General features: G+C 41.6%; 1 protein-coding gene across 2 annotated transcripts in view; it reads left to right on the top strand.

Annotated features, from left to right (window-relative positions):
• The window catches only part of ntng1a (netrin g1a), a 92,717-nt gene extending 77,603 nt beyond the window's left edge, over positions 1-15,114 (top strand). The window contains exons 8-14 of one of the 2 annotated variants that reach the window (XM_037279352.1): positions 359-531; positions 4,510-4,536; positions 6,374-6,418; positions 7,239-7,298; positions 8,614-8,781; positions 10,459-10,593; positions 13,581-15,114. In XM_037279352.1, the coding sequence (XP_037135247.1) occupies positions 359-531; positions 4,510-4,536; positions 6,374-6,418; positions 7,239-7,298; positions 8,614-8,781; positions 10,459-10,593; positions 13,581-13,807 (835 nt within the window). In that variant the 3' untranslated portion in view covers positions 13,808-15,114. The remainder of the gene's footprint in view (positions 1-358; positions 532-4,509; positions 4,537-6,373; positions 6,419-7,238; positions 7,299-8,613; positions 8,782-10,458; positions 10,594-13,580) is intronic. The other variant, XM_037279351.1, reaches the window with a different exon arrangement.
• Positions 15,115-16,533: the final 1,419 nt, after the last annotated feature.

Here is a 16,533-nt window from a genome sequence, read left to right on the forward strand (position 1 = left end):
GCCTTGTGTTGCTCAGCCTTTTGTCCTTCTCCCCGCTCCAAAATCCCTCAACTATCGACTGTGACCTTGCAACCGCCACGCATCCTCCTGCGGGACAATTAAACCTTAGTGAGAACAGACGGGAAAGGGATATAAAGAAGCCAGGTTTGTCTTTTTTTTTTTTTTTTTTTCCCCCTGACTCACCTGCCTCCTTTGAATCCCTCTTGAAGTTTGAGAGGAGACCGTTTTATCTGCTTTACGTCGCCTTGAGCCAAGGACGAATGAGCCTCCACCTGGGTTGTCCAACTCTATAAAAGTGGAAATTTCCCCCATGTTAACATGTTTGTCATTTTCATCCCCTCCCTCGACTGTTTGACAGGTGCAAGTGCAACCTTCACGCCAACAGCTGCGTGTTTGACAAAGAGAAGCTTAGCTGCGAGTGCGAGCACAACACCACCGGGCCCGATTGCGGCCGCTGTAAGCGCAACTACCAAGGCAGAACGTGGAGCGCCGGCTCCTACCTGCCCATCCCTAAAGGCACTGCAAATATATGTGAGTACACACACACACACACACACTTGATTAGTAATAGTGACAGGTCATGTGACAGGTGTTTGAAAGAAACGCTCGGCTACAGACAGCTGGCAAGAGTTGAAACCCAATTAGCAGCATCCCGCATCATCGTCTTTGACTTCTGACGGTAAGAATTTTGAAAAGTGAGACAATGACTTGTCTGACTGCTTCAAGGTAACAAGAGACAATTAGAGAAGTTTCAAAGAGACAAACACGCAGGAACGTGTTTCAATTGCAGACTCAATCGTTGGGCCCATTCGGTTAAATAAGATGCGAATGATTATTTTTTGATTACCTATTCTATTCATTTTACTCATCAAATGTTTCAATTTTTTGTCTTTTTTTATTTATTTTTTTTATTTTAGTGTTTTTTATTCATTTTGCTCATCAGATACTCCAAAAGCCTCGCCGCCATGTAATTCATTAATCAATTGAGCCATGTACAGGATCACACATAGACATTGCCGTTCATATATCAGAGCAAACTATAAACTCCATGTCTATGCTTGAGCGTGCCGATATTCGTTTGAAAGTCAGGTTTTATCCGGCTCCTTCACCTTATTGCATCTGGTGTGATTTCTGCATTCATCACCGGCGCTCCGAGGCTCTTGGCCGCCGACTAATGACTTATTCTCCCTCCCAAGGGATCCCTGTTATGAGACTTGGAAAAGGGCGAGTGAAATAGCCCTTCCACGAGCCCAGATTGACAGATCATTATTAAAAAAAAAAATGTCACACACCCTTTGATTCACAGGCACACAAACACACATTCATAACCACTGCACAGAGCGGCATTGTGTATTCCCTGGATGTGATTGAGCACATTTTTATCTTTTATTTGAGGCAAAATCTGCATGCAGTGTTTATTAAAAAAAAAGTCTACACACCCTTCTCCAAAGGCCAATTTGATTTTAATTTTAAAATGTATTTGTATTTATAGCTGTTGAAAAATGACTCTGTTCTCTTGTTAAAAATCATGACTGAGTTTTTCTGACTTGCAAATGTGTTGATTGGGTGCACATTTGACCACAAATAAAAAAATATATAACGTAGAAAACATAAATTGGTTATCGGCTGAACACCATGACCGAGACAAGTCGTTGATGACTCCACATCCCCCGATGACACATCTGTGCCAAAAGTATAGAGGTTAAAAAGTGACCAAAAAAAAAATCACAACCCAAAGAAAAACTTGTCTTTTCATGTGAGGGTTGCCAAGAAACAAGCGAACCGCGTGTAGTCCATCCGCCACTTCTCAAACTAGTCTCTCCAGATTCTTGTAAACTCTTAGCAAGTCAAAAATTCCAGCCCATAAATCTCATTTAATAAAAACTAAAATTCATAGCTCATTATTTTTTTTTCTCCATTGAATAAAACATCCACGTTCTGGTGCCAGGGTGATAGAACATAATATTTTTTTACAGTCAAAATAAGAGCCAGCATTATGCACGATATTCATTATGCTCTACCAGATGCTGCAGCTTTATTTTAAGTCCGACGGAGAGGCCAAACGCACACACCTTATTGGCGCATACGGTACAGTGTAATGCCTCACACTCATTAACACATCCCTACACACACACACACACACACACACCAAATATTTTGATTAATCTCTCCAGCACAGTGTGAGTATGTTCCCGTACATATTTCAGCTGTAGGAGCAAATCCCGCAGGATCTTCCAATGTCGTTGTAAAATAAATCTCATTGTCAGTGAGCACAAACAAGCATTATGCAAAGAGTCCTCCTGATATCACTTCCGCGCAGTAATATTTTGAATTACATTCACGTTTGACTGGAACCTTTTAAGAGTCGTCGCTGATCATTTGTATTTGCAGAACGAAGGCGCTCGCTCATCCCATTCAAACACAACAAGCTGAATATTTATAATCTCACTCTACAATTATTATTATAATCTTGATAGAATTTATTATTAAGGTCACAGTGGTGATCTCCCATGGATGACTGGATAAATATGCAGAGTCTGTGAAGCATTCATTTTTCTAAGCACAGAGATTTATTGTAAAATCACTTGACGTTACCACTCATGACTCAGTCTCCTTAATGCGGGTGTGTATGTGTGTGTGTGTGTGTGTGTGCGTGTGCATGGGCTACTGACCCCACATGCTCATAGATCATTTGCAGTGAATCGGACGCCCTTCACAGATCATGTTCAGCGACTTGCATCCGTGATCCCGACACAGCTCGTAAAAATCAATGAAGCACACCGTCAACATGAGCCGCTAATGCTCTTCCTGTGCGATAGAATAAAATTAGATTGCTGCCATGCCCCCCCCCCCCCACCCTTTCTATAATAATAGGCCAAGACCACGTGGACGGGATAGGAAATGACAGTGATTAAAAAATAATGGAATGGGTACGACACTTGTTTGAAGGCCCACAGGTTGTGAATAATTGCTGCTCCAAATTTTCCATACATGCATTTCATAGAACGTTTTTATCGGACTACTTTTGAAGATTTGAGGTGTTTGGTTATTCAAGTGCACATCCCTATTAGAGTGGAAGCCACAATTAGAGGAATGATTGCATATTAGAGCACCACTGAGTGTATTGTGCCTTTATCACGGCATTCCAATCAACAGCTCCTTTAGCGTTACGACACTCCTCATATTTTCTCGCAAAAGGCAAAGAGCAGTCGTAGAACGTTGACAGAAGATATTTTATCTCTATAAACCCCCGTGATTATTTCCCCCCCCCACATCTCCCCCTCTTGCTTTTTTTTTTGCTCAAGCTGTGAACTTTGAGTTTTGTGATGCTCGCTAAGAAGAGCAAGTGTCTGTCACTTCCTCGGGTATGAGGATATCCATCGTTGAGTACATGAAGATTGAGTCGATAAGTTTGTCAACATGGCCGTATTTAGAGCCACAGTGATTTTTTTTTTTAAAAGAACAAAACAACAACTCAAATAGACAAGTCGGAACACTGAAGATAGCCTGTCACAAGATGAGCAAACAACTACAAAGTTTTTTTTTTTGTGGCACATTCTTTCACATCAGTGATTATTTATTAATTTGAGTTTTTGTTTTTTTTAATTTTCAGTGTTCTTTGTTAGCATTTATTGTTGAGACTTAATTATGGTATTATACGGTTTATTTTGATTTTAATTCATTTATTTTTTTTATTTTTATTATAAGGTATTTTTCTTCCATTTTTGGCCCATTCTTTCACATTATTTATTAGAGTTTTGTTTTTTAATTTTCAGTGTTCTTTATTTTTGACACTCTACTACTAAAAGTGCACTCTTAAGCACAATAAAGGTAATTATAATTCAGCTCATCCTGGCCGTTGTCCTTCCCGTCTCCTCGATCGCATCTGCCCACCCCCCGGAGGGTCCGACATCCATTATCCTCCGTCCCCGTGCATCGTGCGTAGCTTCCTGAAAGTTCACATCTCAGAGGGAACACACATGTGCGGCTGCTAATTTCCAGTACGTGTGGCTGGCAAAGATCAGACGGAGTCATTTTCCGCCCATACATTTAATGAACATGAATATAGTGACATGATTGAAAGTGGAAGAATCAGACGTCTCAATTCCACAGACGCACAACCAGTCGGCACCCTGAGGTGAGAGTGATCTTGTCACCATGGTGATGAGACACTACATTATATACTCAGTCGCCGTCTGGCACAGGGACGGACGGACGGACAAGCCGGCTGCAGGATGAGACGTGTCCTCATTGACTTTTTTTTTTTTATCTGCAGTGACATTCGATATGTTGTGCCGCCGATGCGTGAGAATTCTGTCTGGGGTTCTTTTGACAAAAGAGTATTTTTAACAAAGCAGCTCATCTTCAAACATCTTTTTCAACTTTAAAAGATAAAAGCTTGTATTGTTTCTGACCCTATTGTGTCCACCGGAATTAGTTTTTCCACTCATACGAGTCGGGCTGTTGTGCAATATAACATATGCCGATCTTTTTTTTTCTTTCTTTCAGGTATTCCTAATAACATTGGTCCAGTTAGTAAGTAATCCGCCTCGAAAACACTTCTCACAGTGCCCGGATGCTTGGCTTTGCCTACCGTGCCACCCTTCACCGCACGTCTCTGAAATTGATGCCAAGTGTTCATTTCTGATAAGCCGTACTTTCGGGTCTGTACCGTCACTCATACGTGCATCTCGGCTTTATTCAAGTGCCGAGGCCTTTCTGGAAGTATAAGGTTGCTTAAGGTTATTTTAATATAAGCTGTGAGCCACCTCGCCATGGTATTATCACCATGAAGCTCAGAAAAAAGTTGGATCGTATTAAACACAAAGTCAAAGTGCATCCACAGCCTTTTATTGCAGAAAATATTACCGGCAGACTGTTGACCGATACATGTCGGATTCAAATTGGCGAGATGAAAGAAAGCTAGCTGAAATGATGTCTTATGCACCAGTATTGGCCGAGCGTCCTACGGCGTGTCGTGCGAGCCGTGGTGTGTAACCAGATTGTCCTCAGGTGGCTTTTAATCAGGATTAAGAGGAAAGCGGTCAACGTGCTAGTCAGAAGTGGACACGTGGCAAATGAGACCAACCAATTTCCCGCCACTTCTTTATCACCTTGTGGTATATTTTGCTCCCTCTCTGTGACGTGCATGGCTTGACTCGAGTTAAATGTGTGTGTTCTCTCACACTCCAAACACATGGGCCGCAATGCATGAGACCCGAAGCTTAACACAGGGTGTGCATGCTCGACACTCGCCTTACACAGTAAAACTACTCCGACTCCATGCGTGCAAGGCGATGAGGCTGTGCAAACAACACGAGTTGGAATATTAAATGACTAAAGAGGATGAGAGAAGTTTTGCTGTCCTTGAGGATATTAACCAGACAAAAAAAGATGTGTGGAATTGTTTTGTAAAGTATCAACAAGACGTTTTTTGGGGGTTGAGGCCACCAGAGGGTGAATTTGCAATCAGTGCCTGATTCCAAATGCAAGATCAATCATTTTTGGGAAGGAGAAGTAATGGGGAGGGGCCAAAAAAAAAGGATGAGATGGGACGAGAGTCTTTTGTCTTTCTTAAATCAATAAATGCAGACGTCGGGGGTGATTGTCATGGTGTTCCGAGCCTCCGAGCTGATGTATTATTCACCTTGAAAAGTGTTCTTTGGTTAAAGAACAGAGGTCACACTCTTTGTTGCCTTTTTTTTTTTTTTTTTACATTCATCACCTTGGTGTTAACTACGGGAAGGTGCATGAGGTATAGGACAACCAATGTGTCGCTTGAGTCCTTTCCATTTCCAGGAAGGAGCGTATTTCCCTGACCCGGAAATACCGACCCAGGTTCTGCTTCCCGCAGCAGTCCGTCATTCCAAATCCCAACACCTGCCATTATTTATTCATTGTTATTCCTCCACCAGAAATACACTGTAATTAGATATTGATCACATAGTCAATGTGATGAATTAAACAAAATGCCCCCGAACGTCTCGGCTTGCCATTAATAGTTAAGTCGCTCGCATAAGCCATGACTCAAATGTGAGAGTTTTTTTTATTTTATTTTTTTTAGAAAGGTTGTTTTTCTTGTTGTTTTGTCATTTATTTTCATCATTGCCATCATCATACACAGCACAAAAATGACATACGACGTCCTCCAAGGCGATGCTCGGCGTTGCTCGTCCATGTCAAGCTATGCCACATTACATCTGCTGCCCCCCTCCCAATTTAACCGGTTCATGCCAGACATGTGCGTGTCTCCAGTTGTGTGTGTTCGCTACCACATAGCCCCCCCACCCCCTCCGCCCCCACCTTCCCTATAGACTATCTGTTAAGTGCATCAACACATGAATAACTGATGGTTTCTCTCAATTGCACGCAGTTCGGCCGAATGTCTCGTCCCTAGGTGTCGCTAACCGAAAAGAAGGTAGGCATTTCAGATTATGCAATTCTCTTTTTGCTTTCACATAAATCCTGTACTTCCAAATAAGGCCTTTTCAAGATAGTTATACTTGAATATAGCGGATGACCCCCTTTTTACGTCCCAAAGATGCTCAGGCTTAACTCAAGTTGACTCGTCACGAGAAAGCTCACTGTTATGATTTGAGAGTGCACGCTATCTTTGACTACCCTTGGACACACATTGTGTGCATTCCGCTGCTTTTATTCAGAGGATCCACGAATTCTCCGTCCCATCGGAGCGCGTCGGGAAGAGAAGTGTGTTCCTCAGTGGTTTTGTGCATATTGATGTTAGGGGCTCATCTCGCTTTGAATCCATCATGCAGATATGATGCGCAAACAACTCGTGCGCAACACTGCTGCAGAAAAGCGTCGAGGGCTTATGTCACGCCAGATGCAGATTTCCTTTAGCGACTGTTTGTTCGGTGACTGTAAGCACGATTGGGAGAAGGATGCGGTCATATTTGGAGTGGAACGTTCTTGGCTGGCCTCCAGTGAGGTGGAGGAGTAGTTTGTGTGTGGGGAAGCACGTGCGCACGTCATACAAAACACTTGTTTCGTAAACGAAGCATGAAAGAATAATCGCGGAATGATTCTTTGTCACAGTTGCCGCCACATGCGGCCTAGCTTCACCTTTTCCCGAGCCATCATTCATCTTTTTACGACCTGCTTTTTTTTTTCTTTTCAAGCCGGATGCTCCATGTTCTTAATTATCCGACATTTATGTTTGATTGCATTGTCATGTTGTTTTTCTTTATGCTTTTTTTTTTTTGTTTGTTTGTTTCTAGTAGCTCCACAAGTTGCATTGTCCACTGCCCCTTCAGTCCACGTTGCAAACCGCAAACGAGGTAGGAATTACCCCCCCTGATGGAAACTCCGATTTCTTATTCAATGATCAACACTTTTTTACAACCGCAGCCCGTTTTTAGAACATTCCGCTTGTCTTGTTATAAAAACCTGTGAGAATAAGTGGTAATACTTAAATCTTGTACATGGTTGTGCAGTGGACTACACGGGCGCTCCTTCATTGTCAAGCCTTGTCAGGATGTTAGTAAGTGGGCAGGGAGAATTGACCTCAATACTCATCCTTAATAACCACAATCCCTCGGACAAAAAGCCCCAATCTCACCGTTCCCTCTCTGGGTTTTCCTTCCAAGTGGTTAGCGGTGGAGAGGTTTAAGAGGTCACATCTGTCTCAATGGTGACACGCCGTGTCACTGGTCATTCAGCCAGCCAGTCTTATTGCTCAGAGTAGAGTTGAAGTGAGGCTTCAAAACCTGCCATCCTGCAACCTTTCAGGACAGGGATGATAGGACGCAGAAATGACTGCAAAAAATATATTGTATATACATACCGTATTTTCCGGACTATAAGCGCACCGGACTATAAGCCTTCATTGATGGCCCATTTGAAAACTTTGTCCTTATATAAGGCGCACCAGACTATAAGGCGCACCATTAAATGCATCATGTCCGATTTTTATCCAAATCAAATCATTCTCCATTTTAATCTTTTTATTTCACTTCAGGACGCAACAAATTACTTTATAATCACAAAATACGATCCATAGCCTTTTTGATTCATGATTCATAGTCTTCAGTCCGGAAAATACGGTACTTATATAATATATATATATATATATAAAAAAAAAAACTTGTCCGATATATATATATCGGACAAGGTTTTTTTTTTTTCGATTTGTTGGGGAAACGTTACTTCCAAAACCAGTTTCATCTCATCCTCTTTCCCGTCACTTCAAATCAGAACAACCATGAAATTGTATTTAGACAGGCCATGTCTAAAGTCCCGCGGTGGTGCTCCCTGAATTCAAATCCCTTCATGGTTTGACCTGCCCTACGCTGTGCGGTGATCTTAACGTGATGGTATCTCTGTGCTCTCATGACCGTCCCCCGCCTCGCCTCGTCTTGTGATGTGTTGTGATTCTACTAACACTGTGCTTTTGTCATGGCTGCGCTAATCATGACCTCCTCCTTCTCATTATGTCACAAACGTCTCCGCCCTTGAGTCGCCATTGTTAACCTGGCATGCCGCGGCACCAAATTCGTGCTAACCCGACCGCCGTAGCGCCTAAAGCAACAGAGCAAAACATTCTCTACCACATTTCTGTCTCCCTTCTCTACACACATCCGCCATCTTTGCAAGACTGCGAATGCTTCGGCCACTCCAACCGGTGCAGCTACATCGAGCTGCTAAACACGGTCATTTGCGTGAGCTGTAAGCACAACACTAGGGGGCAGCACTGCCAGCTATGCAAGCTGGGCTTCTATCGCAATGCTTCGGCAGAACTGGATGATGAAAATGTTTGCATAGGTTAGTCGCCCCTTCGCTTCCCTTCCCGCCTCTGATTTCCTACAAACTGTCCTCACTCAGACTAATCCGCCTTCATCAACCTTTTATTAACCATCATTCTGTTCTCCTCATCTTTTGCCGTTTCTAATATAACACTTTCATTAACGTCATTGATTTACATGTCTCGACTAACGTCATTTTGGGCAGAAACCACAGACTGTTACTTTGGATGGATTGGTGACCCATCGCTAAAGTGCAAAGACCCATTTACGCGGCGTCATAAATCAGCAATGTTTGCAAAGCCACCTTAAACCTGTTAGATTTTGAGGCATCTTCCATGTAAAGCCCCCTTCAGGTCACCCCACATACCATTTTTTTTAAAAATTGGAATCAGCTCTGTGCCCAGGCTGAGCTATTCCGAAACTTTAATCCTCTTCTGGATACACGCTTCGTGTTGAAAAGGGCTGAAAGGGGAAGGCTCAAGTTCAGCCACCTTCGTCTCGAGCACACGCCTGAAGGTTTTGTGCAAAAAAAAAAAGAAATGGCAGATTTCTGAAATCGTTTATGTTTCCCGTCACCTTGACGAAAGCCGTATTTCCAGGCAAAGAAAAACAGGCCTAATTCATGTCGTGTTTTTGGGAGCATTTTTTTTCTGCATGTGGCCTAAATATAGATTTCAACATTTCTTTGTTATTCAGTAATACTCTTCATCTATTTTTTGGTGACAAGTTAAATACACTCAGTTTGCTATGACTTTAAATAGCTGGATCATTTGTGAACAAAGCAACTGTAATCATAATATTCCTGCCACACAATTAATCCCAATGTAGCTTTTTTTTTAGTTGTAATTGTCACTTACAAGCCATTTCAATCTGGCACTGACCTTTGCACAAACACTTTGACTTGCCTGTTTTTTCTCAGTATAAAATGTGTGAACATATTCGGCATAGTCCCCCATGGCAAAAGTTACATTTCGCCATCTTTCAACATCCATAGTGCCAGGTGCATTTGTGAGCCCTAAGGGAAAGTGGGGAGTGACACATGACAGGCCGCGACACTTCCGAGGAAACAAAGAAGTCAGATGTGCTATATGACTTGATGTCAAATATATGAAAAGGCCTCAGGAGCAGCAGCTGGAACCCATCACGAGGCATTAAGAGCCGCTGACAATTTACCTTGTGCCGACTTGGCATCCCAGCTCTGGATGCTGACCTTCACGCCTCCCTGCGTCACTTAAAGTCACCTCTTTTTTTGTTGCCTGGCATGTATGTGCAAGTTGATGGGTGGGAGTCCTCAAAAAAAATACTCTAGGTGTCACTTTGAGCAGCTGTAGTGCAAAACTGGAAGGTGAGCGTGAACCCAGTTTGGGAAGGAGGCGGGCGGGGCTTATTATTATTATTACGACAATGCCCATTTCAATGTGATCAATGTCATTCCACACATTTGTCTTGATTTCCTTCCAATGTCTTCCACTTCTGCCTGTTTTGATAAATGTAATTTTACACCTGCATGTGCAAAATGTTTGTTTTCATTCTGTGTTTCTATTGAAATGGTAGCATTATTATCGCCGATGACTAGATCAGTCGTTTTCTTCCCGTAATTGAGACAGTTGGCTTGTGAAAAATCTCAAGGTGTGCTGTGATGTCAAAGCACCTTGTCTCCAGCTTGTGTGTGTGTGTGTGTGTTTTTTTTTTCCAGAGTGTAAATGTAATCCCTTTGGCTCAGTCAGTGATCGCTGTAATGGCACAGGATTTTGTATATGTAAGGAGGGCACTACAGGGCCCAAGTGTCGCGAGTGTCTGCCTGGCTATATGTGGGACGATGGCTGCAAATGTAAGTAGAACCATTACGAAAATGTACAAACGTGTGTGTATTCAGGCATTACGGGAAAGAATACCGAACCGAAATGTAGCTTTTTGAACATATTGGTAGAATGTAGGTCAAATATTTTTGAAGGTACCGTATTTTCCGCACGATAAGGTGCACCTAAAAACCTCCAATTTTCTCAAAAGTGCGCCTTATAATCCGGTGCGCCTTATATAAGGACCAATATGGATTCGTGGATGAGGTCTAATTTATTAAAGTAAGCTTTACCTGTTTATTTTGTCTGTTGCGTGATATTAACGTTTGAGCAACGTTGAGTTATTGATATATTGTTATTGTTTTCACTATTTCGAGTGTTACTATATTGTGATTGCATTAACGTTTGAGCAACGTTGAGTTATTTATTCTATGCGCCTTATAATCCGGTGCACCTTATATATGGACAAAGTTTTCAAATGGGCCATTCATTGAAGGTGCGCTTTATAGTCTGGTGCGCCTTATAGTGCGGAAAATACAGTATTTAGAATATTTGAATGTCAAAAATTCTTACTCCACATAAGCAGGTCCATGCTTGTGTAGAATAGCTCAAATCTGGGGACGGGGAAATGCAACGTGCTTATTCAGCCGTGCAACACGGCAGCAACATGAAAGCTGAGTCAATAGTGACGGCTTGACAAGCCGCCTGGAATCTGTTTGAGTATCCATCACCTCTTTGTTAGTCCACAACAGCAGACAATGTCATCCAAAGCTAACAACTCTAGATGACCATACAGGTCGTTTTCCGATTACGTCAATGAATAAATTCCCGATTGTTTTATACGGCAATACTTTTATTCAATGTAGTAGTTGACATCGACTTCTGTACTGCTTACAAAAAGTTTTGACCTTCCTATTATATTCTCAGCTTCCAAAGGAGTTGCTTGCATGGTCAAGTCTCCATTTGTATGCAGACCGAGGAATGCAATTAAATCTGAAATCTCTCACCAAACACATCTCGGTTCCTGGCAGACATGCCTACTTCATCAGTCTCCAAATATTTTCTCTCATCAAAAGTAAACGTGCCGGATCTTATTATTTACTACCTGTGTTCATGCAGATTTTCTTTTTTCTTCTATGAGGTCATAAATTGGGTCTAAAACAAAACCCAATAATGATTTGGCATGAATACAGGTCAGATATTTCCACCAGGTTGAACCTAGCCAGCTTTTTAAAGCCGAGAAAAATATTCCATATCAGTTCAGTTTGCTCTTGTCAGGTCCGTTTTTTTTTTTTTTGATGTGGCACAGCAGGAATGGAAGCTGCTGCGAATATTCTCGGAAGGAGCAGACTTTTGCTCGGAGGAGCAGGGACAAGATAAAAGGTCATGATCTAATTAAAGAAGTCTCCCCTGCGTCCTGATCGTATCTCAGCTATTTTCGAGGAAACGCCCTTTTTTAATGAATACATCTCACTGGCTTTTCCTTTTTCATTTTTTTGTTTCATTTGTCACCAAAGCAGGGTACACAGTGTACATGTTTTTAACATCTTGAGCATTTTTTCTCATGTGAGACACCTCATGACTGCAAAAAATGCTAGGCTAACTGTTAGCTTATTTAGTAACAAGATCACGTGTAAATATATCGTCTTGTTTTTTTGTGTTTTGTATGGTGAATAACATGGCAGCCAGACATGACCAAATCCAAGTCTATATTTCTTTGCACGCTTCCCATCAAAGCTCAATTTGACTCCTCCCGGGAGTCTGCATGCATCCAGCTGAGAGCCCCTGATATTTGTTGTCGTGATATTTATGTCCCATCCAGTTCATAGATGGCTTACCATATTGTTTTCCACTCACGGAGGGGGAAAAAAAAAAAGGAAGGGGAAATTGGTCCAAGTGTCTCCTGTGTTTATCATTGTTTATTTGTCTCTGTTGGTTTATTAGTTTGCGCAGCCTTGCTTTTGTTTGCCTGCAGCTTGCTTGACAGCTTGCCTCCGGCGGGAATATAGTGGCCTCGCTGTCCTAGCTCTAAATATACACCAATTTTCAACCTGATGTTCACTTTGTCTAAAGTAGCTGCTGTTTGGAGGTGGAGGGGGAGGCCTCAAAGGATTTGGGGGTGGGGGTAACTGCTTTGTTTACGCTGGAAATTAATAATGTGCACAAGTGGAAATTGTTGCACAATAGCGAAAAACACTAAAATCCTTGACTTTCATTCAGGGACCAATGATGGAGTTGCTTTAAAATATATCAATGATTTACCGTCCAGTTATAAGATTATTAATGACCAAGCATCAAAAATAATTGGTGCACTATTTAGCAAGCTTAATCTTTTATCTCTTTTTAATGATCCCGCAGTCGTGATGCTCTTTAACCATTTATGAAGTATAAGTGGCAAAAGGGAGCTTTAGTTTGAAGTACAGAAATCTCGATGAGGATTTGTACCTAACAAGGAGAGACGTGAGCTCATTATTTGGCAAGCAGGAAGTTATGCACTCTGATCCTCCCTAATGGTTTGTATCTGTTAAGTTTAAAAACTAATTAACGGTGTATAAAGAATTGAGTTAACCTTGAGGGTTTTCTTATTTTGAAGTGGAATTCAATTGACAAATATTGACATTTTGAAATGTTATTGTCTTTGGTTGCCATTTAATTTGCATTTATGTATTTTAAGTTTGGATGAAGTAATATTTTGATAGTCATTATTGTTGATTCCAAGTGTTTTACTCATTAGAACTATATTTTGCAATAGGTTAAATAATTTTAGCGAGATGAAATCAAATTCGGAAACCCAAACGTGCTTCTGTCAGAATTCCCTTTAACATCATTCAATTTTCAAACGCTCCCAATGGAAAACTGAGATGAAAGATTCAATTCTATGAAATCAATGCAATTTGATGCTTTTTGAAGCTGAGGCCTTACCATGATAATAGGCTCTTTATTCCTCACACTGACCTTGAAGTTATAAAAATGTTCTAATAGACTTATTGTTGTGTTTTTTTCATCGGCTCCATCACAGCTCGGGTGTGCGACAACGAGCTCATGCGCTGCCAAAACGGCGGCGTGTGCATCGGCAACATCCGCTGCAACTGTCCCTCAGCCTACAGCGGCCTGCTGTGCGAGAAGCCGCGCTGCGAGACGGAACTGGGGGGTTGTCGAGGTCCCAGTTCAGACCAGCCCCCCCTGAGGCCTCCTTCCTCCTTCGGGTTGCTGCCTCTGCTTCTTCTGGGCTTGGCGCTTCTCTAAAGAGACCTAGTGGGAGCCATTAAACCGCAACACACACACACATAGCCTTCACCCCACCGACCCATCCCTCTTTCGAATAACCGGCAACCATTCAAGCAGAACAATCATGAGCTTTGTGGACTGTACTGTACCAGCTTCTTCTTTGAGCAGCCTCAGCGGACACTGATGTGAAAAGGAATGTGCCAGACTAACGAGTGCAAAAACATCTTTTATTTCCATTCAATATCAAAGAATATATACAAAAAAAACAAAATCAAATGTATACTTGTAAAAAAAAAATTAAAAAAAACGCAAGATGATTTAACAAAAAAAAAAGTGCAATGGACAATGAGCCCCCCCACCCCTCACCCTTTCCGCCCCACCCGTCATCTTTCCTCTAAGCCATACAGGTGCTTAAGCTCCCTCCAGTTGGAGCGAATAACTGGAGATGACGTCCTCTGTTATTGCCACGGCAACAACGGCTGCAGCCCATTGACTCGCTCGAGCTGACCGAGACCCCGCTGGGACGCCCCCTGTAATCTCAATGTCGGCCGGACTGTCGAAAAAGACCAATCAAAGAAATATTTCCCTCGCTCTGTTCAATATAATGTCTGTGGGGGAGCCCAAATGGAGAACAGGTTCTTTGCCATTGGAAAGAAATGCGTGCAGACTGCTACTTTCAAGCTCATGCTCCTTTTCCTTGCCATGCTGCCACTGACCTGTGCTTTTGTGAATGTTACTCTGTAAAACCCTTGTTGGTTGAAGGATTCTTTTTTTTTTTTTTTTGTCAAATGTTGGTGATGCACATGTGTAAGAATCCTCTTTCTTTCCGTCTCGCTCTTTCTCTCTCTCCGCTCTCCCCATCATATTTTCTCCTCTAATAAGCTCCACTAAAGCTGTCTGATTCTTTTGTGTTAGAGCTCTCATCTCGGTCAAAGGATAGTTTTCCACGCTACAAGTGAATAGAAAAATCATCAGTGTATTTCCAGGTTCTCTTCTAAAACTGAGCTAACAAAATAAGTAATGTAGTCCTTTTGTATTTTTGCTGAACTGTGACAAAAAAAAAGGCAACTTTAACGTATCTATACGACACCCAAAATGCAGACTTTTTTTTTTCTTTTCTTTTTCTACCCCATTGCAATTTATTTGATTATTTTTAGTTGTACGGGTCATTTTTATTTTATGTTTCCAATGTGCTGCAATCAAAGAGAATATCAGTTTACATACAGTATAAATAAAGTGTATTTCAATCCCACCAAAGGACATTCTAAATGTTATGTTCTCGCGTTAACACTTGACGATTTAAGTGAATAAAAGCTTCGAAAGATGCGATGTTGCTGCTTTTGATGACTTGTCATGTTGAACGAAAATATTTGAGTGCAGACTGAGAAAAGTAAAAAATAAGACACATTCGTATTCTGAAGCTTCTGATGCCAAAAGTCGCATTTAAAAAAAAAAAATGAATGCATCAGCTTTGGCGATATTTCCATTTAGTTCGAATCTGTTAACGATTTGTTTCCGTGGTGTGGCTTGTCACGGAATTAAATATTTACAAGCATTGATGTATCCCGGAGATCCCATGCTCAACATTTATATAGTGACTCTTGTCATACACTTGATAGTTCATCCATAACCTGAAATATAAACGTCTCATTCACACTCTTCTCAAAAGTTTGACTCAAAGGGTGTTCAACTCTATTGGTTCACTTTTAGCACAGTGTGTGGTCGAGCGAGACCAGCATGATTTGAAAATGGTCAAAATGTGTGATATTTTCACAGCTACTAACTGATTTGATCATTCCAGCTGCAAAGACGGTCATTTTTAAGGTCACATTTTATTAGATTTTTATTTTTGGGGGGTTTGGAATCCAGGTATGCTGCTCATTGAGAGAATGTGTGTCACCTGTACAAAGCTGCATACCTGAGGTGGGCGGGGCCAATCAGTCTAGAACTCTATTTAGGCAACAGGTTACATGAAGTCACTGTTTGTTGGTTTTCACTCTGACAAGACACCTCTAGGTTAGCTTAGTTTGTTACGCTGAATGATTGATTTCAAAGTCTTGCCAGTCTTTTTTTTTTTATTCTACTGCACAGCGGAAACATGCAAATCCTATTTTGCTTTATTTTTGTTAAAACATTTGATTTCACCTTGACTGAGCATAGTTAATGATAGTCGAATGTATAAGAAGATGCTACGTGATGTTCGGTTAACAGCTGGGAGGGCAGACCAATGTCAGCCATTATAACGTGCCAATTGATTCGAAAACAGATACGGTGGAAATTCACAGAGTTAATTAATTCAGCAAATATAAATGAATGAAATGGCTTAACCTTAGTCAAGGTGATTTGTGTACGAGTCGAACCTTGAGTGGGTCTGTTACAATTTGATGGTCTCGTTAGCTGGAGCTTGACTTTTTGTATTTTGGGTGGCTTTTCCCACTTTTCAAGTTTTTTGGCAAAAGCACAATTAGGTTTGTCTCTCCTCTTGAGATTGAGACACAGTCACTCATGTCAAAGTCAAATAAGTGAACGCAAAGTGACAGCCTGTGTTTGATTTGTGTGTGTGCAACGCCAAGCTGAGTCCACACTGGCTGATTTCCACCAATGTTGTGTGTGCAGTGTACAAACAGAGCGTGTGCTACAGCTGCATCGACAAAACCCTGCACAACGAATAGACTGAACAAATGTTTGGGTGCTAGAAAATCACAAGGCTCAAATACCAAATAGGAGATGAAATAGAGTTGAAG

The sequence above is a fragment of the Syngnathus acus genome, chromosome 20 (assembly GCF_901709675.1).
Source record: "Syngnathus acus chromosome 20, fSynAcu1.2, whole genome shotgun sequence".
Classification (NCBI taxonomy): Eukaryota; Metazoa; Chordata; class Actinopteri; order Syngnathiformes; family Syngnathidae; genus Syngnathus; species Syngnathus acus.